Here is a 27,293-nt window from a genome sequence, read left to right as displayed (position 1 = left end):
TGGATTTATTTGCCCTCTGAAGGTCCTGGCTGAGTGGTTTGACAGTTCCACTGTTAAGTTTTAAACAATCTGGGATTTGTTTCATAAATGAAGTTTGTCTTGTCAATTTCCATCTGTATCTCAATTAGTGAAAAGGCTCTTTGCTGTTTTCTGTGATAAACAAGTTTATGATGTGCTCAGCTTGTTTTCCCCTTCCTTTATTTTCCCTCTGCCAGCTTATAGGGGGTGTTTTGTGCTGTGCTGTCGACAATGTCGGCATTCTGTCATATTCTGTAATCTTATCATGTTTGACAACGGCTCTGTATACGCTAATCTTTGTGAGGTTTTTCAGTTGGTTGTTTTTCCAGACTCTTTTGTGTAGTCTTCCAAAGGTGCTATTTGCCTTGGCGAGTCTGTTGTCTATCTCGTTGTTGATCCTTGAAATGGTGCAGCCGAGATAGGAGCCGTTGTCATACCCACACTCCTGTTCGGCTCCGAATCATGGGTCCTCTACCGGCATCACCTACGGCTCCTAGAACGCTTCCACCAGCGTTGTCTCCGCTCCATCCTCAACATTCATTGGAGCGACTTCATTCCTAACATCGAAGTACTCGAGATGGTAGAGGCTGACAGCATCGAATCCACTCTGCTGAAGATCCAACTGCGCTGGGTAGGTCACGTCTTCAGAATGGAGGACCATCGACTTCCCAAGATTGTGTTATATGGCGAGCTCTCCACTGGCCACCGTGACAGAGGTGCACCAAAGAAGAGGTACAAGGACTGCCTAAAGAAATCTCTTGGTGCCTGCCACATTTACCACCGCTAGTGGGCTGATATCGCCTCAAACCGTGCATCTTGGCGCCTCACAGTTCGGCGGACAGCAACCTCCTTTGAAGAAGACCGCAGAGCCCACCTCACTGACAAAAGACAAAGGAGGAAAAACCCAACACCCAACCCCAACCCACCAATTTTCCCGCTGCAACCGTGTCTGCCTGTCCCGCATCGGACTTGTCAGCCACAAATGAGCCTGCAGCTGACGTGGACATTTACCCCTCCAAAAATCTTCGTCTGCGAAGCCAAGCCAAAGAAAGAAGATATCATGTTTGACCAGTTGTAGGGTAGGACAGATGCTTTGCAAACAAACCTCTGTATGCTATATTATACACATCGAGGAGCAGATACATGGTGGATGGATTTACAAAGAACTACAATGGATTTGACAGAATAATACAGTAAGATATTCTATAGGAGAAGGTCATCCATGCCAGTGTTCATAGACTTTGAAAACTAGGAGCAGGAGAAAGCTATTTGGTCCTTTGAACTGCTCCACCATTCAATATGACCATGGCTATACTTTCTCTCAATGCCACATCTCTTCCCTTGCTTTTTCTCCCTCCCCCCTCCCACACACACTCACACTCTCCTTCTCTCTCTCTTTCAGTTTAATAGGTGAATTTATTTTGTCCTTGAATTCACAGAGAGATTCCCTAATCAATAGAATTTTGGGAGAGAACAAGTAGACCATCCACTAATTCCATTACTATATCTATTTTGACACAGGTGCAGATTATCAGACCCTCTTTAAGTCAGACTACGAAGTCAGACTTAAACCACCTTATGACTACAGGCCTCCATTCTCGGCCACCATTCCAAATACCTTAAAACAGACCTGCAAACTATTGCAGAGAGTTTTGCACTGACAGAGGTGCTGTTTATTAGATGAGATCTTTAATTAATGTTCTGATGGTACTGGAAAGAGGGTGTGGGATTCTTACTATCATCCCAGCCAGTTTTCATCTCTCATTCAACAGCACGAGAACAGACTATATGGTCATCACTCTGCTGCTGGTGGAAGCTTGGAAAAAGGCCCTTCAGCCCAACTTGTTTTTGCTGCCAAGTTATTTCCATGAGCTAGCATCATTTGCCTTCATTTTGCCCACCTCTCTCTTACCCTTTCCTATCCACCACACTTCCCCGAGCAGCTCATTTCACATACCTTCTATTCTCTGAGTGAAAAGATTGTCTTCAAATCCCTTTTAAAACTTTCCTCTCTCACTTGATGAGCTCAATGGCCTATTTCTGCTCCAGTATCTTATGGTCTTATGATCTCTCTAGTTTTAGACCTCTCTATTCTGGAAACAAGATCTCATCTATGCATAATTTTATAAGTTATGATACTATAGCAATGCAACCCTTCCTTCCTTTCTCCTGCCATTTCTCCCTCTTTACTTCCATCTTCTTCTCCCATGTTCTGTCATTAATTATTCCTTGTCTCTCCTCAATGTCACTTGTCTACCTCCAGCAAGGAAACATTTTCCTCTTCATTGCACACTCTCACCTCCTCCCAATGATTTCCTCTGCCTCAGATCCATTGCCAAATGGGATTAGGGACTCCCACTCTAGATCAGATGGGAACTGTATGACATGTCAAGGTATTAAGATACTCCGTTGCTGGCTGTGGAGATGGGTCCATCAGAAAGTAAAATGGCCATATATTTTGCTGCACTCTGGCTCATCTCATTACTAACTGGGTAGGTGTTAAACTCCCGGACAAGATGGTCTTCCTCTTTGCACCTGCAGTTCTTGCCTGGAATTGGAAATATTTTGGAGCAAACAGCGAGAACAATATCCAAATTAATAATAACATTAAGGCAGCACAGTTAGCGTAGCGGTTAGTGCAATGCTATTATGGAGCCAGCGACCTGGGTTCAAATCTGGCACTGTCTGTAAGGAGTTTGTATGTTCTTCCTGTGCCTGCGTGGGTTTCCTACCACCTTTCAAAACATACCAGGGCTGTAGCTCAATTGGGGTATTTGGGGGACATGGGCTGGTGGGCTGGAAGGGCCTGTTACCATGATGTATGTGGAGAGCTCGTCGAAAGAACCAAAGATTTGTTGATCCAAACCAACGCTTTTAGTAGCAAAAGACAGGAGCTCTTCACAGGTGGTCGACCAGTCCGGAATGATCCGACCTGGCTAGTGTAAGGTAAAAACATCATGAGATGGGACCGGAGAAGGAGTCACCCATTACTAAGGAGTAACAGAATGCAGATGTGACCTTGTACACTCAAGATAAGCTTTGCACTAACAAGAATGATGTGCAGCAGACTAACAGAGAAGGATAGCAACAGTTTATTCATTGGACAATGTCATGGTATGATAATTTACTAAGTACGTATCCTGAGGTATAAAAAAAACACCACTTGCTGATAACGGCAGAATGCGGCTTCTCCAACTAACACTGTTAGTTGCAAGTGTTACAATCTGGCAATAAAGAACAAAGAACCTTGATTTCGACTCAGTCTGGTGTTTGACTCACTCATTCATGAACAAAGCAGACCTAACAATTTGGTGACCCCGACGTGACAGTTTATTCATTGGACAATGTAATGTAATTGTAGAGCTCGTCGAAAGAACCAAAGACTTGTTGATCCAAACCAAGGCTTTTATTAGCAAAAGACCGGAGCTCTTCACAGGTGGCCGACCAGTCCGGAATGATCCGACCTGGCTAGGGACACAACCCTTTAAGGCCCAGACAATAGGAGTGGCTTAGCTCTCAGCCAATCGCTGTAAGCACAGTCTAGGTACAGTAACTATATACACTATGTACATTGGTGATAGACCTGTACTATCACAGTAATGTAATAACTAGCTAACCCCCCAAATATTAGTAAGTACCCAAGTTAACATATGGTCTACAATCTATTTTATAATGTTTGTGTTACAATCAATGTTATAATATTTGTGTTACAATCTATTTCATAAACCCTCCTCCTCGTCACATTCTCCATCAGATTCCAGTTCGATCTATGCTGCACTTCTATCTCAAATAACACAGGGCAGATGGGTCACTCACTAAGGGGCTGACAAAACTTAAGGCATTGGCGAAGGAATTAAAAGCCCAATCTGGAGTCTCTAACCCTGTTTTGTCCTGGTTACAGGGAGTGCTTGGGAAGTGGGGCACAATGTTAGGACAACTTTTCCTAGGATTGTTCATTTCTGTCTCGATTTTTATCACTTGTGGCTGTTGTTGTATTCCATGCATTCGAACGCTGGTCACGAGGACCATTGAGAGAGCCTTTGCCAACCACGATGAGCTGCCTCCGAAATATCAAGCTGTGCAGGCTGCGGAGCGGGACTATCTCACATCACAGGAGGCATCAAAAGTTGCAGAGATCGATCTGGAGTCTGATGGAGAATGTGACAAGGAGGAGGGTTTATGAAATAGATTGTAACACAAATATTATAACATTGATTGTAACACAAACATTATAAAATAGATTGTAGACCATATGTTAACTTGGGTACTTACTAATATTTGGGGGGGTTAGCTAGTTATTTGCTTGGGGGCAAATGGGAATGAAACTTGTAAACGGGCAATGGGATCGGGGAAACGGATGGGGGGTATACGCAAAGGAGGGTTGGGGGGAGCCCTCGCCCACCAGCCGAACAACCCCGTGAACAGAACCCGTATAGAGCTTGGCAATAGAAGGCGAACTAATGTAACGTGGTGGTAGCATAGTCAGGGCAAGATTGTCCTCTAAAGAGGACAAAGGAGGGATTGTAAGGTAAAAACATCATGAGATGGGACCGGAGAAGGAGTCACCCAGTACTAAGGAGTAACGGAATGCAGATGTGACCTTGTACACTCAAGATAAGCTTTGCACTAACAAGAATGATGTGCAGCAGACTAACAGAGAAGGATAGCAACAGTTTATTCATTGGACAACGTCATGGTATGATAATTTACTAAGTACGTATCCTGAGGTATAAAAAAACACCACTTGCTGATAACGGCAGAATGCGCCTTCTCCAACTAACACTGTTAGTTGCAAGTGTTACAATCCGGCAATAAAGAACAAAGAACCTTGATTTCGACTCAGTCTGGTGTTTGACTCACTCATTCATGAACAAAGCAGACCTAACACTAGGGACACAACCCTTTAAGGCCCAGACAGTAGGCGTGGCTTAGCTCTCAGCCAATCGCTGTCAGCACAGTCATTACATACTCTAGATACTGTAACTCTATACATTGGTGATAGGTCTGTACTATCACAGTATGTCTAAATTAAAAATTAAGTTTTTTAAAAATTAAAAAAGCCAACCTAATCTAAAATGGTGGAAGTATTCAGCAGAACAGGTAGCATCTCTGGAGGAATGTGGCACTGAGCCTACCTAATGCTGAGTGCTTTCAGCATTGTCTGGGGTTTTGTTATTGACATAAAAATTCTGTTCCCTAATTTAGAGGGTTAGCTTTCACAACGTGGCAATATCCCATGAGGTGGCTTGTTCCTTTAAGAGATAGTACTATATAATCTCTGGAAGCACGTATGTAACGATAATTGCACACACTGTCAAGGTGATGAATGGGAAGCAGGAGGCTGCCATCGACACTTGGAACCATAGCAACAGAGATAGACCTGCTTGGTAAAGAGGAGTTTTTCTTTTAATTACCGCTGACAAGGAGTCATGGACTAATGAAAGATTCCTTCTGGTCTTTTGATTCATCAAAGTTTTGTTTGTATCTACAATTCCAAGACCATTCAAACAGCAATCTCGTTCAGTTAAATAAAATAATTGCTTTCTCCCTGTATACCTGTTGGACTTAATAGTGTCATTTACCAGACTATCACACATGCTGAGCAATAATAAAGACATTTTGCCTATCACAAATAACAAAGTGAGGACAGAGTCACAATCTAGGTAAACAACACCCAACCACATGAAGGAGAAAGTAATACAAGGAGATCCTGCTGAGATAGATGGATTTCAGTGGCAGGAAGCTGATGCCATCTATCTCAGTAGCATCTCTTCCCATTTCTTTCTTCTTCTTATGGTGGGATAGGGGCTAACATCCAGTGGCCTGGATTGTTGATTCAGAGCTATATTTGAAATCCCTCTCCTCCCAAAACAGCTGGGAATTAAAATCCAAAAAATTAAATAAATCTGGAATAGGTTGAGAAAGGTAACCTCAAACCCCACCTGGTTTATTAATCTTCAAGGTAGTCTGCCATCCTGACCCATGATTCAAATACCCCTATGGTCGTTGGATCTCAATGAGCATCTCAAATGGCTTAGCACGGCATTCATTACATCTGGTGTTATTTAGGGGTGTGCAGTGAACTGGGATTCACTGGAAGTGTGTTGTGCTGATGGCTGGCTCCGCCTCCTGGCTCCTCCCCCATATGGTCACATATAACCCTGGTTTCCTTTCTAAACCCAGAACTCTCCTAAAGACCACTGTGAAACCCTACCAATAGTTCTTTCTTTGGCTTGGCTTCGCGGACGAAGATTTATGGAGGGGGTAAATGTCCACGTCAGCTGCAGGCTCGTTTGTGGCTGACAAGTCCGATGCGGGACAGGCAGACACAGTTGCAGCGGTTGCAAGGGAAAATTGGTGGGTTGGGGTTGGGTGTTGGGTTTTTCCTCCTTTGTCTTTTGTCAGTGAGGTGGGCTCTGCGGTCTTCTTCAAAGGAGGTTGCTGCCCGCCGAACTGTGAGGCGCCAAGATGCACGGTTTGAGACGATATCAGCCCACTGGCGGTGGTCAATGTGGCAGGTACCAAGAGATTTATTTAGGCAGTCCTTGTACCTCTTCTTTGGTGCACCTCTGTCACGGTGGCCAGTGGAGAGCTCGCCATATAACACAATCTTGGGAAGTCGATGGTCCTCCATTCTGGAGACGTGACCTACCCAGCGAAGTTGGATCTTCAGCAGTGTGGATTCGATGCTGTCGGCCTCTGCCATCTCGAGTACTTCGATGTTGGAGATGAAGTCGCTCCAATGAATGTTGAGGATGGAGCGGAGACAACACTAGTGGAAGCGTTCTAGGAGCCGTAGGTGATGCCGGTAGAGGACCCATGATTCGGAGCCGAACAGGAGTGTGGGTATGACAATGGCTCCGTATACGCTAATCTTTGTGAGGTTTTTCAGTTGGTTGTTTTTCCAGACTCTTTTGTGTAGTCTTCCAAAGGCGCTATTTGCCTTGGCGAGTCTGTTGTCTATCTCGTTGTCGATCCTTGCATCCGATGAAATGGTGCAGCCGAGATAGGTAAACTGGTTGACCGTTTTGAGTTTTGTGTGCCCGTTGGAGATGTGGGGGGGGCTGGTAGTCATGGTGGGGAGCTGGCTGATGGAGGACCTCAGTTTTCTTCAGGCTGACTTCCAGGTCAAACATTTTGGCAGTTTCCGCAAAACAGGACGTCAAGCGTTAAAGAGCTGGCTCTGAATGGGCAACTAAAGCGGCATCGTCTGCAAAGAGTAGTTCTACCCATATAAGCTAATAAAAGCATTTTATTCTCCCTCCAGTTGTGAGAGCTTTTATTCATGCTACAGGGTGATGGATAGTGGGCTTGCCAGTGACATTCTCAATCAAAGATCCTAACTTCTCTAAATGATAATTAGTTTATTGTCATATACATTTCATGATAACATAACATAACAATTACTGCACGGAAACAGGCCATTAGGCCCTTCTAGTCCGCACCGAACCAAACACCCCTTTCTAGTCCCACCTCCCTGCACAATGCCCATAACCCTCCATCTTCTTCTCATCCATATACCTGTCCAACCTTTTCTTAAATAATACAATTGACTCCGCCGCCACTATTTCTCCCGGAAGCTCATTCCACACGGCTACCACTCTCTGAGTAAAGAAGTTCCCCCTCATGTTACCTCTAAACCTCTGCCCCTTAATTCTTAACTCATGTCCTCTTGTTTTAATCTTTCCTCCTCTTAACGGAAATAGTCTATCCACATCCACTCTGTCTATCCCTTTCATAATCTTAAATACTTCTATCAAATCCCCTCTCAACCTTCTACGCTCCAAAGAATAAAGACCTAATCTGTCCAATCTCTCCCTATACTCTAGATGCTTAAACCCAGGTAACATTCTGGTAAACCTTCTCTGCACTCTCTCCACTCTGTTTATATCCTTCCTATAATTAGGCGACCAGAACTGCACACAGAACTCCAAATTAGGCCGCACCAATGTCTTATACAATCTCAACATCACCTCCCAACTCCTATATTCCATGCAATGATTGATAAAGGCCAGCATACTAAAAGCCTTCTTCACCACCCTATTCACGTGAGTTTCTACCTTCAGGGAACGATGTACCGTTACTCCTAAATCTTTCTGCTCTTCTGTATTCCTCAATGCTCTCCCATTTACCACGTATGTCCTATTCTGATTCTTCTTACCAAAATGAAGCACCTCACACTTATCAGCATTAAATTCCATCTGCCATTTTTCAGCCCACTTTTCTAAGCAGCCCAAATCCCTCTGCAATCCTTGAAAACCTTCTTCATTATCCACTATTCCACCTATCTTAGTATCGTCTGCATATTTACTAATCCAATTCACCACCCCATCATCTAGATCATTAATGTAAATAACGAACAACAATGGGCCCAATACAGATCCTTGAGGCACACCACTGGTCACCGGCCTCCAACCTGACAGACAATTATCCACTACCACTCTGGCCTCTCCTTTTCAGCCAATGTTCAATCCATTTGAACAAGTCTACTGAAATTCTTACTTGTTGCAGCCAAACAGGTACTTCATATCAAAAGGATTAAAATTGAATACATAATTTGAATTTAAAAAGGCGATGAATTCAAAAGATATAGATAATGAATTTATACAGTTCAACTTTGATCTGGTGCTAGTTACAATATCATTTAAAAGAACGCTTATAAAACTATAAATAAAATTTAAAGTAACATTAGTAATGTTGTACTTATAAGCAATGAAACAGAGTAAATCATCCTCTTCTGAAGGACATTGTTAGTCCACACTTGTGACTCTGTCCTCACTTTGTTATTTCTGATTAGCAAAATGTCTATTTATTATTAGTTTGCATTTGTGATATTCTGATAAAGTGCACTGATAAAGTCCAATAGGGATATACGATATTAAATCCAACACTGGACCAGTTGGACTGAATGACATGTTTCTAAATAGTGTGGCTTAAATTTCTTTGCAAGAAATAAATTGTCCTCAGCAGTGCAATATATTTAATACTCAGCAAATGCAACAGTTGGGAAAAGGAGGATGTGACGGCTGTCTAAATTACCTGAAGTGTAAAGAGAAATTAACCAAGTGTTGGACAAATGTGATGCAATGCTGGAGTGATTAATTGTGTGAAATTGTTGGATTCAGAAAGAGGACAGGTTTGGAAACAATGTAGGGCACATATGTCAAACTCAGGCCCGTGGGCCAAATTTGGCCCGTGATATAATTATATTTGGCCCGCAAGATCATATCAAATATGTATTAGAGCTGGCCCGCTGGCCGCCGCGCCAGTATAGCGCATGCACAGCTAATATTACAAATCCCAGAATGCTTTGAAAATGCGTTGGCGCCGGCCTGTCAGCCCGCTAATCCTCTCTTTACTTTCATTAGCATCTGCGACCTGTCGCCCAACTCACATGTAATAAACCCCTTACGAAAAATGGCCAAACGAAAGACAGAAAACAGGACCTTTCAAGACAGGTGGGAGGCAAACTCTGACCGCAGAGTTTGATGAACTTGCATCTAAGAAGAGATGCCAAGTATCTGGTTTAGACCCAGGTGCATCAGAGTAAATCACAGTGTAGCAAGCTAAGCTTGGATTCATATTTTCTTTGGTTAACTTTGGACTGTTTATAGTTGAAAGATTGGATTTTCATTGAAGCAAGTTGTTATTTTTTTTGACTTGTTGGCTTGTGAAAAAAAATACATTTAAAAGGAGCTTAAAGGCTATAGAGAAATATTATTTATTGAATATTTTATTTCTCATTTGTTAATGCTTCTTCTGGAAAGAGTTTAACCAAAACTATTATTAAACATTTATTTTAATAAGAAAAAGTTTAACATTACATATGTTGAAAGAAGAGAAAACATGCAGATGTTGTTGAAAATTTTCAATAAATATTTCGTTTGGCCCTTAGTCCAAGTTTTTAATTTTAGCCCTCTGTGAATTTGAGTTTGACACCCCTGATGTAGGGGATCAACAAAAGGGAGGTCAGAGTGGTTGGAATTAAAGTGCCAGGTAAGTGGAAGCTCAGGAACATAACCATAACCATATAACCATTTACGGCGCGGAAACAGGCCATGTCGGCCTTTCGAGTCCGTACCGGTTGACCAGATAGAATGTAAAAAAGAACCTACTTCCTTATGAAACCTGAAACACCAGAACAGGAAAGCTTATCTAAATGAATATCCCTGTAGATTGATCACAGGAATCTTGCAGAGCAGTCACTTCTAATTAATAGTGGCTATTAGCAGATGAATGGGTGGGTAAGAGCATATTCTGAACTTTCCAGTGGAGTTGTAAACTCAGCTCATAACGGTTGTGAACAAATCTCAGACCATCGCACAAACCTCCCCCCCCCCACCTCTTCCCAACCTCACTCCCCTCCATTGACTCCATCTACACTTCCCGGCAGTTTCAGAAAAGCAGCCAACATATTAAAGGACTCATCCTGGTCACACTCTTATCTCCTTTGACCTATCGAGAAGAGGAATTACGAGTGTGAGATCATGCAAAGCCAGAGTCAGAGACAGTTTCTTCCTGCTGCTATCAGACTCTTGAACAAACCTCACATTGACAAAATAATGTTGCCCTTATTCTATACTAACTCTCTCCCTGTGACTGCACTCAGTACAGTTTTAATTGCTGTACTATATGTGAGTTGACAATAAACATGACCATAAAGATAAACTTGAAGCTAGTAGAGAGTGGGATTTAAATTTAAATTTTAAATTTAGACATACAGCACAGTAACAAGCTCTTTCAGCCCATGAGCCTGTGACGCCCAATTACTCCCAAATGATGTACAATCCCCTCATGTTTTTTGAACAGTGGGAGGAATCCGAAGCACCTGGAGGAAACCCACACAGAGAGGCAGAGAATGTACAAACTCCTTACAGACAGACCCGGATTCGAACCCCGGTTACTGGCGCTGAAACAGCATTGTGCTAACCGCTAAGTTAACCGTGCCGTCCTCTGCTAACGTCTTCAAAATCAATTGAAGATACATTCACAAACACTGGACACAGAACTATTTTTTTACCACTGAGTGAAACTTTGACAGCTTCCACTTCGAAAGAACGGAAGCTGTTTTCTTACAGCTTTGGATGAAGAATTTCACATGACTGATGAACTGCTAAATAACTTAAAACAGTTGTGGTCTATTTATTGAGGTTAAATAATCTCTAGCTTCTTGACACTTTGCAAGAGTAAATCCATATTTTCTGATCAAGTTGCAGAATCCCAGATTTTTTTTTTGTGCAGTTGGAATAGTCTATTTTGCTTTCCTTTGATTGGCTCTGACAATTACTGCAGGAAATAAATGACAGCGCAGAATTAAATTGAATTATATTGCACAGGAATTGAATTTCCCTGCTTTGGGATGGCAATTAATGAAATGACTTTTTTTGGATCATTGAGCATGTCTTTGAGCTGCATGCTGGAGTATTGTGACTCATGGTGTCTGGCAAAAGGTTTCAAATTACAATGCACCAAGTTCAACAAAAATAATTGGTTTCTTTTGTTCACCTTCTCATTAAACTGAAGAGCAACATTGACAGGGAAAGTGCTTTTTATCCACTGGAAATATCAAGCACTCCCAAGACAAGTAGGTGCAGGGTTATCTGAACTAACCACAGAGAGATGGCATGATGCTGCCAGGCTTTCTATGTTATATTAGCAGATACATTTCAAATGTGCCTCACTGGTTGTAAAACTCTTATGACATCAAGCAAAAGGTGACTTGTTTACGTTTGTCTTGGCCTCCTGAAAAGACTGCCTAGAGATGTTCAAGTACAAAACATTATTTTCTTCAATACCAATAGTGATCTATTTCACAGTTCATCAATGTGATACTGACCTTTTTCAGTTGATTTTGCATCATTCCAGAAAGCAGAAAGAGTTCTTTTTTGCAAGAGTCATCTTTACCTGGCTGATGTGATTCTCACATAAATTGAGCAGAGGATGCAATTGTTCTCCACCTAGTAACACTTCTGGAGCTTTAGAGAGGAACAAGGTTGTCTGAAGAGCATGGATCATAGAATCAGTATGTGCAGCATATTGGTTAGCACAACACCTATACAGGACCAGCAGTCAGAACTGAGGTTTGAATCCCGTGCCGTCTGTAAGGAGTTTATACATTCCTTCCCCCCCCCACCCCCCACCACCCGTATCTGTGTGGGTTTTCCCCGGGGACTCCAGTTTCGTCCCACTGTTCTAAATGTACTTGAGGTTGTAGGTTAATCAAACGCAAATTGGGCAGTATGGACTCTTGGACCAAAATGGCCTGTTACCATTCTGTATGTCTAAATTTAAAATATATAGAACCAGGACCTCTGACTGACTGAGTCCACCTCCACCATCAACCACACATCCTACATTAATCCCAGTTTATTCTTCCCACATTCCCATCAACACACATCCACCCAGATTCAGCCACTTACTTACACACCAGAGGCCATTCACACTGGCCAACTAACTCATCAGTCTGCACGCTATTCGGATGTGGGAGGAAACCAAAGCACTCTGGGGACTCGGGAAACCCATGCAGTCACAGAGAAAACCTGTAAACTCTACACAGACAGCACCTGAGGTTGGAACTGAACCCAAGAATCCTACACACTGAGGCAGTGGATCCACTGACTGGTTTTGGCCAATATAACGTAAATAGTTTAATTACATTTGATGCCTATCCTAAACATCTCCTCTTCCAACTCTCAACCATCAATTGACCCTTCTCTCAACACCAAGATTTAGAACTTCACTTCTTGAACTCCTATCCCTCCAATAACCCCAATAGCCAAGTCCTCCAAGACAAATCCAATTGTTCCAATAAATAACTCACAAACCACATGATTTTCCAATGCCATTCCTATGCACCAACATCCCAAAGCCCTGTGGTCCCTAATAAATACCCATCTCCACTATGAATCAGTCCACCTTGAACAAAGCCAGCCACTGATCCTTGGCCCCAGATCATTGATGAACATCTCCCTCCAGTTCTGGCTAACTACAGCAGCCCAGTGCTCATCCTCTGATCCCAGACACCTTTCCCCCCTCCTCATCCCTGGACTTCTGAGCTGGCAAATAGTGTACAACATCCTTACTGTTCTAACACGGGCTTTGGGCCAAATTTCGTGTAAAGGGTCAGAGTAGCCAAGAACAAAATGGCAGCAGAACCTGGCCCATGGTTCCCTGAAAGTGGTGACACCTGTAGACAGAACAGTCAGTGGAATAGGTAATTGGCACACTTGTCGTCATCAGTCAGGGCATTTAGTACAGAAGTTAGGGTCCCCACATTTCAGCTGTACAAACAATGGGTCAGTCTGCATTTGGACCTTTGGCCACAGTTCTGGTCGGCCTAGAGACAGGAAAGATTCCATTAAGCAAGAAGGAGCAGAAAAGATTCACAAGCATGTTATCAGGACTGGAGGGTACGAGTTAAAAGGAGTGGCTGGAAATGGCGGAGTAAAGGCAACTAGGCATGGGCACAGATGAGGGAAATGGTGACAGTCTTTTTCCCTTGCCTTCATCAATTGAGGCATTGTGCATCATGTTACAATTGTACACAACATTGATTAGATCATACTTGAGAATAGTGCACAGTTCTGGTTGCTACGCAAAAAGTTCAAATATTTATTTTGTTATATCAAAAATGCAATAAGTGTGATATACTTCAACTTTTGACTGCCATAAAGCAAACAAAGACTTGGCATGAGCATTTCCCGGTGCTCCTTACAATATTAGAAAGAGAAGCAAAAGAGAATCCCTTCAGAGTCGCTGAGTGTCCAAGAAGTTGCATCAAGCACTCCTGCAGCCACGCAGACTCCGATTCAATCCATCAGTAACCCAAGGTCTAGATCCAAACTTCTGATACAATCAGGAAGGCTTTAGCACCCAAGACCCTTCAGGAGCCCTTCTTGCCTTCAGCACCCCCTCAAATCCCCGTTCTTGATACCTGCTTCCCATATGCCAGTCTCCATCAACCCACAGCCTGATATGAATCCTTTGACTGCAAGTTCCCAGCAGCCCATAGTCTCTGTAGGTCCTTCAGTCACTGAGCTCCTCACTGGTCCGCTGCCAAAGTCAACATCCTGTAGGGTTGTCTCCTATACTTATCCTTCCCAATGAGAGGGTGTTCACCTTGTTTCTGGACCCCTGTGGTGGTCCCTGCCCCCTAAAGTATCCCACCACTTGCAGTACTCTGCCCACCAGAGGCACCACCACCTTTGAAAAATTGACCGTGTAAATGCAGATGTATACAGAAATAAATAATGAGCAAAATACGAGTCCTTAAATGAGTCTATTGCTCAAGAATCTGATAGTAGAGGGATAGCAACTGTTCCTGAACCTGGTGGTCGGAGGCCTGTGGCACCCATACCTCCTTTCTGAGGGGAGCAACAAGAACAGAGTGTGTCCTGAATGGTGTGGACCCTTGAAGATTGCTGCTGCTCTCCAACAGCAACATTCCATGTAGATTTTCTCAATGGTGGGGAGAGATTTGCTTTTGATGTACTGGGCTGAGACCACTAGCTTTTGCAGGGCTTTCTGCTCAGGGGTATTGGTGCCCCCATACCAGGCCACGATGCAGTCAGTTAGCACACTTTCCACTACACATCTGCAGAAGTTTGTCAAGGTTTCCGACGACAAACTTTTTCTAGTAGTGCAATTATAGGCAGGATTTCATCAATCTGGAAATGTGCAGAAAAGGTTCAAGCGACCAGTGGGCATGAGTTATGAGGAGACTGGGACTTTTTTCCCACTAAGCAAAAGAGGCTGAGGGTTGTGTCTTATTGGGAAGAGTATCAGGTTTGGTGGGTTCACAGAGAAACGAGTCTGGATACAAGTGTTACAATCATACATATGAGAGACAAACGGGGAGAATGTTAAACAGTACTCAATTATTATTTCACTTAAGCAACGATATAGACATTCATCTCAGACCTAGGTTGGACTCTGACAATAGTGAACCTATACTCAACACACTCATGCACTTGAGTACATATACTACAAACAGGGACTCTTATACACACCCAGTTTCCTGTACCAATGGGGGTGCAGTTCTCTGCAAGTATTGATCTATTGCAATACTACGGCTCAGCTTCAGTGTAGTACACATCTTACCTATGGCACTCCCAGCAATATCCACAGTCGTGAGCTGGCATGAAGTGATGTCCGGGGCTTGGACCAAGAGGCAGAGAGAAAGAATGTGCTGTGTGTTGGTGTTATATATTGTGCTAATCCGTGTTTTTAGCCAATAATGACCAAAGGTGATTTTAATTAGCCAACGGCAAGGTGTGGTCAGAGTCGTATCTTGATTGACAGGTGATGTGACTTCTGAATAGGTTTCAGACAGGGAGGACACGTGACCACCCACAATACATACATTCCTGAGAGTCAGGAAGGCCATGTTTACTCCACACATAACAGGGTGACCTTAAGGTAAAGATCATTGCCTACTTCCCAGGGTTGGAGAGTCTAAAACTGGGGGGGGGTATAGATTTAAGATGAGGGGGAAAAGGTTTAAAAGAGACTCGAGGGGCACTTTTTTCACACAGAGGATATGTGGAATGAGCTTCCAGATGAAGAGGTAGAGGTGGGTACAATTGCAATGTTCAAACGACATTGAGGACAGGTTCAGAGAGACATGGGTCAAACGCAGGTAAATGGAACTTGCTTAGATAGACACCCTGATTATCATCAAACAAGAGTATACAAAATTATGAGGGGTGTAGATACAGTAAATGCAATCAGGCTTTTTCCACTGAGGTTGGGCAAGACCAGCATTGAAAGTGAAAGGCAAAATATTTCAAGGGAACATGCAGAGAGTGGTGAGATTGTGGAATGAGTTGCCAGCTGAAGTAGTGAATACAAACTTGATTTTGACATTTAAGAAAAATTTGGGAGGGGTGTGGAGGATTGTGGTCTGGGTGCAAGTCAATAGGACTTGGCAGAATAGTAGATCAGCACAGACTGGATGGGCTGAAGGGATGTTTCCGTGCTGAAGTGTTCTACGAACCAGTTAGACCAAAGGGTTTGTTTTTTCTGCTGTGCAACTCAATGACTCCATGAGCCAAGCATGAATGCAGACTGATGAAGATTTACCAGACTAACTCCTGGAATGAGAGGATTTTCCCATCAATAGAGACAAAGCAGTTAGGTCTTGCAGTTTAGAAGAATTAAGGGTAACCTTTTGTTAAAAAAAAATCCTCTGTAAGCTTGATGGGACAGTTATGAATAAGGGGACATAGCTACCAAGTAAGGGACCACTTATTTGTATATAGTCATTTTTTTCCTCAAAAAGGGTAACAACTATCTGAAACTCCCTGCCCCTGGCACAACAGCATAGATCAGCCATGATCTTTGTTCTTCAAACATAACGTGCTATATTGCTTCCCAACAGAAGCAAACACTGGAACCAGAGATCATGGGATATTTCAGCACCAGGCACAAACGTCTTGTATACAATTGGATGCTCTTGTGCTTGGACAGGTCTTGTCTATTTAATTTCAGTCTTTCCTCTTAAGGGTTGCCTTCGCCTTAGCGTCATCTGGCCAGCTAATTATCACACTGGTGATGAGTATCATTCATGAAAACCTCTTGATAACTTCTAGCTTAAAATATATGAGTAACCAATCAGTGATCACAATATTGAACCTTTCAGACGCCATGTCATTTCTTATGTATACTCTTTGTTTCTGCCCATAATAATAAAAATATATCATGTTTAGGAGCATTATTAAGGTATTGGAGGATTTAAACTTAATGCTACCTGTCATTTAAAAAGATCATTCCACTGTAAATGCTCCACTAAATGAAGAATTCATGCTGTGGACTGTGGGATTGTTAATCAAATATGGCCTCTCCTTAGTGAGGAATTTCTTCAAAAATGATACTTGATGTCTTAATGGAGCAAGATGATAATGTTGCTTTATTTTCTCATTTATTTGATGTCAAGAAAAGAGACTGAATATCTGGAGATGAGTAATCAGGTGGATAGTTTCTAGATCACATGACCAAAGGTGAACATCCAGTCCACCATGTCTACACATCTACTATTTCCAGAATCACACTCCCAGGGACAAGGCTTCTGTAAAAAGTGAAAAGATCTTACCGGATGCCTCCACAGGAGATTGATGGTAAAACTAGAAATAGCAGGTTAATTCTCTGTGTTTCTGATAGGTTGGAATAAAATGTGTTAATACTTGTAAAAGATCAATAAATTGTTACAAATCTTCACAAGAACAGTCTTACAGTGATTCACAGGAAAAATATAATTGGGTCCCAGTATTACAATTAGAATAATTTACTTTGGCGTGTCCTCCTTATCCCTCAACAACGTCTATACTGTAGGTGCACGATTGAAAGCAGTCCTATTGGATGCATCACAGTAGGGTGTTGGAGCTGCTCACGATCAGAAGAAGTGACGGTCAGAGGATCATCAAACTTCCCTACCCGCCATGGATTCCATCTACATCTACACTTCCGACTTCCAAGGAAAGGCAACCAACACACTGAAAGACCCATCACACTCAGGACACACTCTCTTCTCCCTCCTTTCTTAAGGCTGAAGAATGTGAAAGGACACACCAACAGGCTTAAAGATAGTTTCTTCCCTGTAGCCATCAAGCCCCAAAATGAGCCCCACAACTGTGCCCCATGCTTCCCTTGCTTAATGCTAATTCATCTTCCTTTTCACTGTAATACTGCACTCTGTGAACTTGTACGCTTTAAATGGCTGTATAAATGTTAGAGATAACCTGTCAGTCTGCTCACATAAGAACCCTTCTCACTGTACTTAGGTATTTTGTGACAAATAAACGTAACTATGTTCTAAAACAGCTAATGTAATTATTTGATTTTTACTCACCCTTTTCAAAAACCGTCTCCTGGCCAAAACATGCCGTTAGTCTTTATGTTTGAATTTTACTCTATTTGTATCTTCCCAATACATTTGAACCACCCTCTTTAAATGAGCATTCATTAAAAGTGGCTTCCATGGAAAAACTTAATAACCTTTCTCCTTGTCTGAGTTAAACTCTGCCTCCCATTCCTGAGCTGATCTATACCCTCTTGTATTCTTGGAAAATCTATGATTCTTCTTTATTTTATCAGCCAAAGCTGATTTTGCCTTCCTGATTTCCGCCTTAAGTGGACTACTACATCCTTTAAACTCCTCAAGACGATAGTTTGATCCCAGCTGCTTATACCTGATGCCGCCTTTTTCCTGACCAGAGCCTCAATATCCCTTGACGGTTCACCAGAGTTCATTCTTCTTCTTTAGCTTGGCTTCGCGGACGAAGATTTATGGAGGGGTAATGTCCACGTCAGCTGCAGGCTCGTTTGTGGTTGACAAGTCTGATGCGGGACAGGGAGACACAGTTGCAGCGGTTGCAAGGGAAAATTGGTTGGTTGGGGTTGGGTGTTGGGTTTTTCATCCTTTGTCTTTTGTCAGTGAGGTGGGCTCTGCGGTCTTCTTCAAAGGAGGTTGCTGCCCGCTGAACAGTGAGGCGCCAAGATGCACGGTTTGAGGCGATATAAGCCCACTGGCGGTGGTCAATGTGGCAGGCACCAAGAGATTCCTTTATGCAGTCCTTGTACCTCTTCTTTGGTGCACCTCTGACACGATGGCCAGTGGAGAGCTCGCCATATAACACGATCTTGGGAAGGCGATGGTCCTCCATTCTGGAGACGTGAACTACCCAGCGCAGTTGGATCTTCAACAGCGTGGATTCGATGCTGTCGGCCTCTGCCATCATGAGTATTTCGATGTTAGGGATGAAGTCACTCCAATGAATGTTGAGGATGGAGCGGAGACAACCCTGGTGGAAGTGTTCCAGGAGCCATAGGTGATGCCAGTAGAGGACCCATGATTCAGAGCCGAACAGGAGTGTGGGTATGACAACGGCTCTGTATATGCTAATCTTTGTGAGGTTTTTCAGTTGGTTGTTTTTCCAGACTCTTTTGTGTAGTCTTCCAAAGGCGCTATTTGCCTTGGCGAGTCTGTTGCCTATCTCGTTGTCGATCCTTGCATCCGATGAAATGGTGCAGCCGAGATAGGTAAACTGGTTGACCGTTTTGAGTTTTGTGTGCCCGATGGAGATGTGGGGGGGCTGGTAGTCATGGTGGGGAGCTGGCTGATGGAGGACCTCAGTTTTCTTCAGGCTGACTTCCAGGCCAAACATTTTGGCAGTTTCCGCAAAACAGGACGTCAAACGCTGAAGAGCTGGCTCTGAATGGGCAACTAAAGCGGCATCGTCTGCAAAGAGTAGTTCACGGACAAGTTGCTCTTGTGTCTTGGTGTGAACTTGCAGGCGCCTCAGATTGAAGAGACTGCCATCTGTGCGGTACCGGATGTGAACAGCGTCTTCATTGTTGAGGTCTTTCATGGCTTGTTTCAGCATCATGCTTCATTACTTCATTACTTCACAGCCAAATCCCAAATGTGAGGCAACAATCCAATTAACATCACACAGAGTTTTACATTATTCATACCTTTTCTCGTGTCAGTTGGTAATGGATAGATGTCCATTTAGGAGACATCAGTAATTCTAAAATTGAGAATGTTAATTGCACAAGCATAAAGGGTCAAGCTGTCCCTATGCCATTTGGAGAGTCAATGGATCACTTCCAAAATTGAATGAGATCATTAGACATAGGAGTGGAATTGGGCCATTCAGCCCATCAAATCCACCCTGCCATTTTATCATGGCTGATTTACTACCCTTTTCAACCCCATTCTCCTGTGTTCTCCCTGTAAACCTTGATTCCCTTCCGAGACAAGAACATATTTACCTCTGTCTTAAATATCCCCAATGTCTTGGCCTCCCCAGCTGTCTGCGGCAACAAATTCCCAAAATTCATAACCATCTAGGTAAAGAAATTCCTCCTAATTTCTGCTCTAAAGGGATGTTTTTGTATTCTGAGGTTGTGCTCTGTGGTCCCAGACTCCCTCTCCATAGGAAACATCCTCTCCATGTCCACTCTATCCAGCCCTTTAACTTTTTGATAGATTTTGATGAGATTCCCCCTCATTCTTCTAAACTCCATCGTTCAGTCACAGAGCTTTCACATGCTCCTCATACAAAAACCTTTTCACTTCAGAGATCATCCTTGCAAATCTCCTCTAGACCATCTTCAGTACTGTAACATCTTACGTTAGATATGGAGCCCAAAACTGCTCACAATATTCCAAGTGTGGTCTGTGATTGGATGCCCCTGAAATAAAGATCGAGTAATTTTCTTTCTTTAATTGCCATGATTTCATTTCAGCTTCTTGTAAGCTTCTTACACGAATTGTTTGCTGAGTTGTTATTCTTTCTGTTTCAGGTTAAGACTCTGAACCTCTCTGAAGGAGAACAGCTCTCTATCCGTGGGTTGGAAGAGGACAAGTGGATAGTTCTGGCCAATCAAGTTCTGCTCGTTGAAGGCCAGGTCATTCGAAGTCCCACTAATACTATCTCAGTGCATTTCCGCTCTTTCCAGTACGGAGGCATTGGATCGTTTCGACTCCATTATCAGAGTAAGTGATGGGCACAGTGTTGGACTAACTGGGAAAAAGCATTTTGATGATCATATCTATGGGTCATGTGAAATGACTGCAAGGGAAAAATAAAGCTAACCAGATGAAAAGTGTAGCCAATGGAGATGAGGTAACAAAGGGACTCAACAGGTCAGGCAGCATCCATGGAGAGAAATGGTGAGTCTAAATTTCTGGTTGAGACCCTTTATCGAGACCAAAATAGGAAGAAGAAATATCAAGTGTAAAAAAGGAGTTGGTAAGTGGGGGGGAAAGACTAGGGGAGAGCAAAGAGTTGAAAGGGTATGAGACAGAAAGTGGGAGAGGTGGAGAGATGGGTAGAAAGAGAGACTACTTGGGGGAGGGGGTCAGGTTACAGAGAAAAATGAAAACAAGAGCAGGTAAAGAAGAGATGATTCAATGGAACCTGATAGAAGGAGTGGCCATCGTTGGAGTGGACTGAGTCAGAGTGGAAAGGCTTTGGCTCAAAAGACTGAGGTGGTATTGCAGGAGGTAAACACATCCCAATCGAGGAACAAGAGTGCAAAGAAGATTTACTAGGATGTTGCCTGGACTTCAGGAACTGAGAAAGGATATGCTTTTATTCCCAGGTGTGGAAGAATGAGGGAGATTTTACAGAGGTATACAAAATTATGAGGGATATGGATAGAGTAAATATAGGTAGGCTTTTTCCACTCAGGGTAGGTGAGATACAAACCAGAGAACATGGGTTAAGGGCGAAATGGCAAAAGTTTAGGGCGAACATGAGGGGGAACTTCTTTACATAGAGTGTTGGGAGTGCGGAATGAGCTGCCAGCTGAAGTGAATGTGGGCTCATTTCTAACATGTAAAAAGAATTTGGACAGGTACATAGATGGGAGGGCTATGGACTGGGTGCAGGTCAGTGGAGCTAGGCAGAAAAATAGTTTGTCACAGACTAGAAGGGCCAAAACCCCTATGTCTGTGCTGTAATGTTCTATGGTTCTTGGAGGGGGTTATGTAAACTGGAAAAATCAATGTTCATGCCATTGGGTTTAAGGCTGACTGGGAAAAATGTGATGAGTTTCTTAAGATTTTGTTTTGCCGCACCCTGGCAACGGATGAGGCCAAGGACAGACATGCCTGTGTGGGAGTAGTGAGGGGAATGAACTTAGTTAGGCACTAGCTTGGACCCACAGACAGAACGGTGCTTGCGAGATAGAGGTGAGGTAACTGAGTTTTATGTAAACATCTCTCCATGAACCTTCTTTAAAAGTTGGATCATTTACTATGTGCTGCCACTCTTCATTCCTTCAGTAAAAAAATAATGACCTCTGGGTTGAATTTCATCTGCTCCGTGACTGTCTATTTTAACATCCGGGTTGATCTCCACAGTTATATTTATTCCAAATTATAGAGCATTTAGATTTTGTATAATTTGCAAATTTTGAAATTGTAGCCTGGCTTCCAATTTCAAATCATTAACATGCATCAAAAAACAGTGGTACTCCTAGAATAAGCAGAAAATAACACCAACATGTACCTCCCTCCAAACCATTCAACACAACTCTCTCTGGTTGCAATGGTCCCATCGCCCCTTTTTTTTATTCAAAGGAATTCAATTCGGCGAGAGTCGTGCCTTCTGAAAAACAAGGGAGATCAAGATAAAACCAAAACCTAAAACTACTGCAGATGCTGAAAATCTGAAATAAGACAGAACATCCAGGAAACACTCCACACAGTCTGTAGAGAAAAACAATGTTGACATTTCAGTCCAATGATAAAATGGTGGGTGACTATGCCACAGTTGTTACTGACTTTACCAGGAAAGGCTTGGATGAATGTGTTCCTATGAAGATTATCTAGTTCTATCCTAACCAGAAGCCATGGTTGAACCAAGAGATGTTTTAATTGTTGAAGATAAGATCTGTGGCAAAAACACACAGAAATGCTGGAGAAACTCAACTGGTCTTGCATGAGAAGTAAAGATATATTATCGGCGTTTCAGTCTTGAACCCTTCTTCAAGGAAGAAGCAGCGAACAGGAAAACATAAGAATAAAGAGATTAAAGAGAGGGTGGGAAAAGAGTCCAGACCAGCAAAAGGTGTTAATTGGATATGCTTACAGGAAAGGTGAGAATTGATTTGGCTCTGTGAAAAGAGGCAGAGGGAAAAGGGAAGAGAGAGAAAGATCTGTGGTGTTCAGATCAGGCAATTCAGAGGTGCACAGGAAGTGTAGGTCCAATATCCAAAAGGCCATTACCAATGCAATAAGAGTTCTGGACAAATTTGAGGTTTCATATTGATGCTCGGCAGCTGTGGCAGGGCTTGCATGTCATCGTGCCATAGAAGGTGAAACAAGGCAGTTTAACTGTGAACCATCTCTTCCACTTCCTTCAAAACCCAGTTTCTGAGGCTGACGTTAAAAGATGAGCAACAATTTCATGTCTCCATATTTTTTTGGAATCTTCAAAATAACTTCTCAAAACTACAGGTTGACTAAATGTCCAGTGAGGCACGAGCACACATTCAATCCCATTATAAATCCATTATCCAGTGCAACATAGTCACTGCTTTATATATAAAATCTGTGAAACATGCATAATCCTGATGCACAGTGGATACTGGTTCAGAATCCAGTGATATAATTATTTTGAATTGAATCCTTTGCACCACTCCAAACAATTTATCAAAAGACTATTTCAAAGTTCCTTTTATTGTCACATAATAATATATAAAAATGTAATATACTTGATATACTTCAACTTCTGTCTGCAGTAAGCAAAACAAAAAATTTTCCGAGCATTGCCTGGTGGCCCTAACAATTTGAGAATATAAGAGGTAATATTCGGTTGTTGACTCAGGCCACCACGAGGATACGAGGATACAATGAAAACAAGGAAACAAAAATAGTGTTTTTAATTAAAACATATAGATACCACATGCATCAACAAATGAGAATTCTATGACATAGAGCAATCAGTACAGGAAACTAGATCCTTTTATTTACATTGTGATAGGAAACTGAAACTACAGCAATTTCTAACAGGATAATTTTTCCAGAAAAAAATCCAATGTGAAGGAAAAATTACCTTTTAATATTGTGTATAATATTAATCTAAATAATTTTTGGCTTGATTGATGGGGAAATTATCTGATAATCTCCACTCTTGCTGGTTATGGCTTTGTTATGTGGCTACATTCTACATAACAGTTACCACCTACAACTCCTTGAGTGCTTCCACAAACGCTGCTTCCACACCATCCTCAACTTCCATTGGAAAAACTTTATCACCAACATTGAAGTCCTTGAACAGGCAGAGGTTACCAGCATTGATACCATGCTGTTGAAGACACAACTATGCTGGGCAGTGCATGTCTCTAGAATGGAGGATCATCGCCTGCCCAAGATTGAGCTGTATGGCAAACTCTTCACTGGCCACCATGACAGAGAGGCTCTGGAAAAGAGATAGAAGGACTCTCTGAAGAAATCCCTTGGTGCCTCTCACATTGACCATCACCAGTAGTCTGCTCTAGCCTTCCACCGCGCGACCTGGTGACATACCAACACACCATTCACCAGTCTGCCTCCTCCTTCGAGAATGCACACAGGGCTGGCCTTGAGGACAAAGGGAGATGGAGGACGAACCATGATACAGCAGCACCAAATCCAGAACAGAATTTCCCTTCCAGCCATGGATGACGGGCATGTCTGTCCCGCAATGTCCTCATCAGCCTTCAGTGACCCTGCAGCAGACGTGGACAGCCCATTTGCTAAATGTTCATTTGTCAAGCTAAGCCATGATAATTATAACATTCTATAGAGCTGCGCTGGATGGGTCACGTCTCCAGAATGGAGGACCATCGCCTTCCCAAGATCGTGTTATATGGCGAGCTCTCCACTGGCCACCGTGACAGAGGTGCACCAAAGAAAAGGTACAAGGACTGCCTAAAGAAATCTCTTGGTGCCTGCCACATTGACCACCGCCAGTGGGCTGATAACGCCTCAAACCGTGCATCTTGGCGCCTCACAGTTTGGCGGGCAGCAACCTCCTTTGAAGAAGACCGCAGAGCCCACCTCACTGACAAAAGGCAAAGGAGGAAAAACCCAACACCCAACCCCAACCAACCAATTTTCCCTTGCAACCGCTGCAATCGTGTCTGCCTGTCCCGCATCGGACTTGTCAGCCACAAACGAGCCTGCAGCTGACGTGGACTTTTTACCCCCTCCATAAATCTTCGTCCGCGAAGCCAAGCCAAAGAAGAAGATAGAGCTAATTCTACTCCAAGTAATCTTGCCAAGCATCTTAATCCACAAGCAAAGAGAAAATGTTTTGCATTTCTGCATTGTCCTTCATAACCTTAGGAAATCCTAAATCACCTTATAAATTAGGTGCTATTGAAGTATAGACATTGCTGAAATGTAAACTACACATCAGGCTATTTGTACACTGTGTGGTCCCAGACACAGTAAAATAAGATTGAATCATTATGATGGAATATATATATATATTGTATACTTAAGAAAACGGCCATTCCCTTTTTCTTTAAAAACCATCTGGGAGATTAAAACCGCAAATATGAACAAATATGAACAAAAGTTATGCCTGATTAATGTTATGCCTGATTAAGGGAAAATAGAGCTGGTCGGTTTTCTCAGAGTTGGCGTCAGAATGAATGTTAGAGGGGGGCCATTAGTGTGTTGGAAAGGGGGCAGTGGAATGCTCATAAACTCCCAGTTAATGACAAAATTTGTCATCCAAGTTAAGAAGGGTTGAATGTCCCCATCAGTATTCAAAGCTGGGAATGGCTAGAGTATTAGGTTAGCTGGATTATTGGCTTTCAAAATTTCTACCAACAAGTAAGGCCTTTAGAATCAACGATTGGCATTTTGCTGGAACTGCAGATGCTATTTAGTTTGAACTACATCTTAAATCTTCTGCTGCCTTATACTGAGATATAAATTTCTTTTTTTGATATTTTATTTATATTTTCAAATCAACATGAAATTCGTCAATTACATAAAATAAACTTAATATCCATGCAGGGAAAAAAGGAGAAAAATAGTCATTAGAATTGAAGAGAGAAAAGAAAAAAAGATGAAAAAAGAAAAGAAGAAAAAAAAAGTTTCATTGGATTCATCTATCTAAAGCCAAGAGACAAATATCCTGACTTACGCAGAATCCTAGGTGATTCCCAGATGCAGGGAGCTGAGGGCAGTGGGGGGCATCATTGAAGATATGGACTCTAAATTTTTAGAAAAACGTGGTATTTTTTCCAAGGTTATAAGTAATTTTCTACAGGGGAATACAACGAGTCATATCTAGATGGGAATCAGATTTCCAGGTAACAGTTATACACTTCCTGGCCACTGCCAATACAGTCTTTACAAATTCTAATTGGTGTTTTGACAGCCTCATTTTAGGTCTTATATCTGCTATATTTCCCAGTATAAACAATTCCAGTATCTGCATAAATCAAATCTTAGTGATTTGTTCTAGAAGATTTCCCAAATCTTCCCAGAAAAGCCTCACCTTGGAACATGACCAGGTTGAATACAAAATGTTCCTGTTTCTTTGCTGCATCTAAAACATTGATCTGATATTTCTGATTTTAATTTGTGTAATTTTTGTGGTGTAAGATATAGTTCGTACAAACAATTGTATTGTGTCCATCTATATATTACATTAACAGTAATGGTCATGCTGTCCCGACATAAGTTGGACCAGATTTTTTTCATCAATCAGTTTACCCAAATCTGTCTCCCACCTTTGTCTAGATTTATGTAACCCCTGTTTCGAGGTACCCATTTGAAGTAGGAAGTATACTTTTGAAATAAATTTCTACTTGCTTAAGAGAACTGGGTAATACTGTGGTAAATGGATGATTCTCCCAATAAATCTTATTGGCAGGGTCAATTGTATAAAAACGAATGTGTTGCCAAGAGCCCAATATCTCTTACAGACAATACTGATTCTATTACCTCAGAAGTTTTTTCAAGACTTAAACAAAAGCATCAGGAAATTCCTCTGGAAGGGTAAGCCACCCAGAGTCTGTACTGATAAATTATCATGGTATTATGAGATGGGAGGTTCAAACCTCCCAGACTCCAAGAAATATTATTAGGCAGCCCAAATGAAGTTTGTCACTTCCCTCTTTGATGGAGGAGACAAGCCTTCTTGGGCAAAAATAGAGCTGCATAAGGTTGGAAAGAGGTTAGCAGAAAATTTTATATATATGAATGAATTAAAAATTAATTTCAGGTGTAAAAAACACCCCCTTATCAAATTGGAATTAAATAAATTATCAAATTGGGAATAAAGGGGGCCTATCTCCTAAAATGTCTCTAGCTCAAAATAGGTTTATTCCTTTTACAATGGACAATAAAATCCTGAACACCTGGTCTCAAAACGAGATAAGGTGTGTTGAGGATTGTTACGAGTAGGGAAATTAATGTCATTTGATTAATGAAAAACCAAATATGGCATAACTAATAAATACTATCTTTTGCTACTTTCAATTAAGGGACAAATTGGGCCCAATGATGTCCTTACTGCAGTGAAGTAGAGTCTCTGGTTCAAAAGGGGACCTCAAAATTATTTCAAAAGTGTATTTTGGACTTTAAATGTGATACATTTTTATTGTGGTAGCTGATGTTTGTTCCCTATCTGTGTGCCAACATGTTCCTTTCCACAAAGCAGACAATATTAATCCAAAAAGGCCTATTACCATGCATCTAAATTTAATTTAAATGTAATAAAAAAATATAGAGAGAGATGCACCCAGAGCTGATTGGGAATGGA

The 27,293-nt window shown here is 42.2% G+C and overlaps 1 protein-coding gene and 1 long non-coding RNA gene across 3 annotated transcripts in view; one reads left to right on the top strand and one right to left on the bottom strand.

Moving 5' to 3' along the window:
* Positions 1 to 27,293, bottom strand: part of LOC138761089 (uncharacterized) — a 247,081-nt gene that overhangs the window by 106,686 nt on the left and 113,102 nt on the right. The gene's annotated exons all lie outside the window — the stretch shown is intronic.
* Positions 1 to 27,293, top strand: part of LOC138760233 (seizure 6-like protein) — a 126,413-nt gene that overhangs the window by 6,413 nt on the left and 92,707 nt on the right. Inside the window, exon 4 of the mRNA XM_069930565.1 lies at positions 20,323 to 20,515. Within this exon, the coding sequence (XP_069786666.1) occupies positions 20,323 to 20,515 (193 nt within the window). The remainder of the gene's footprint in view (positions 1 to 20,322; positions 20,516 to 27,293) is intronic.

Source organism: Narcine bancroftii, chromosome 4, assembly GCF_036971445.1.
Source record: "Narcine bancroftii isolate sNarBan1 chromosome 4, sNarBan1.hap1, whole genome shotgun sequence".
Lineage (NCBI taxonomy): Eukaryota > Metazoa > Chordata > Chondrichthyes > Torpediniformes > Narcinidae > Narcine > Narcine bancroftii.
The sequence above is the reverse complement of the archived record's forward strand: the minus strand, read 5'-3'. Positions and strand labels throughout refer to the sequence as shown.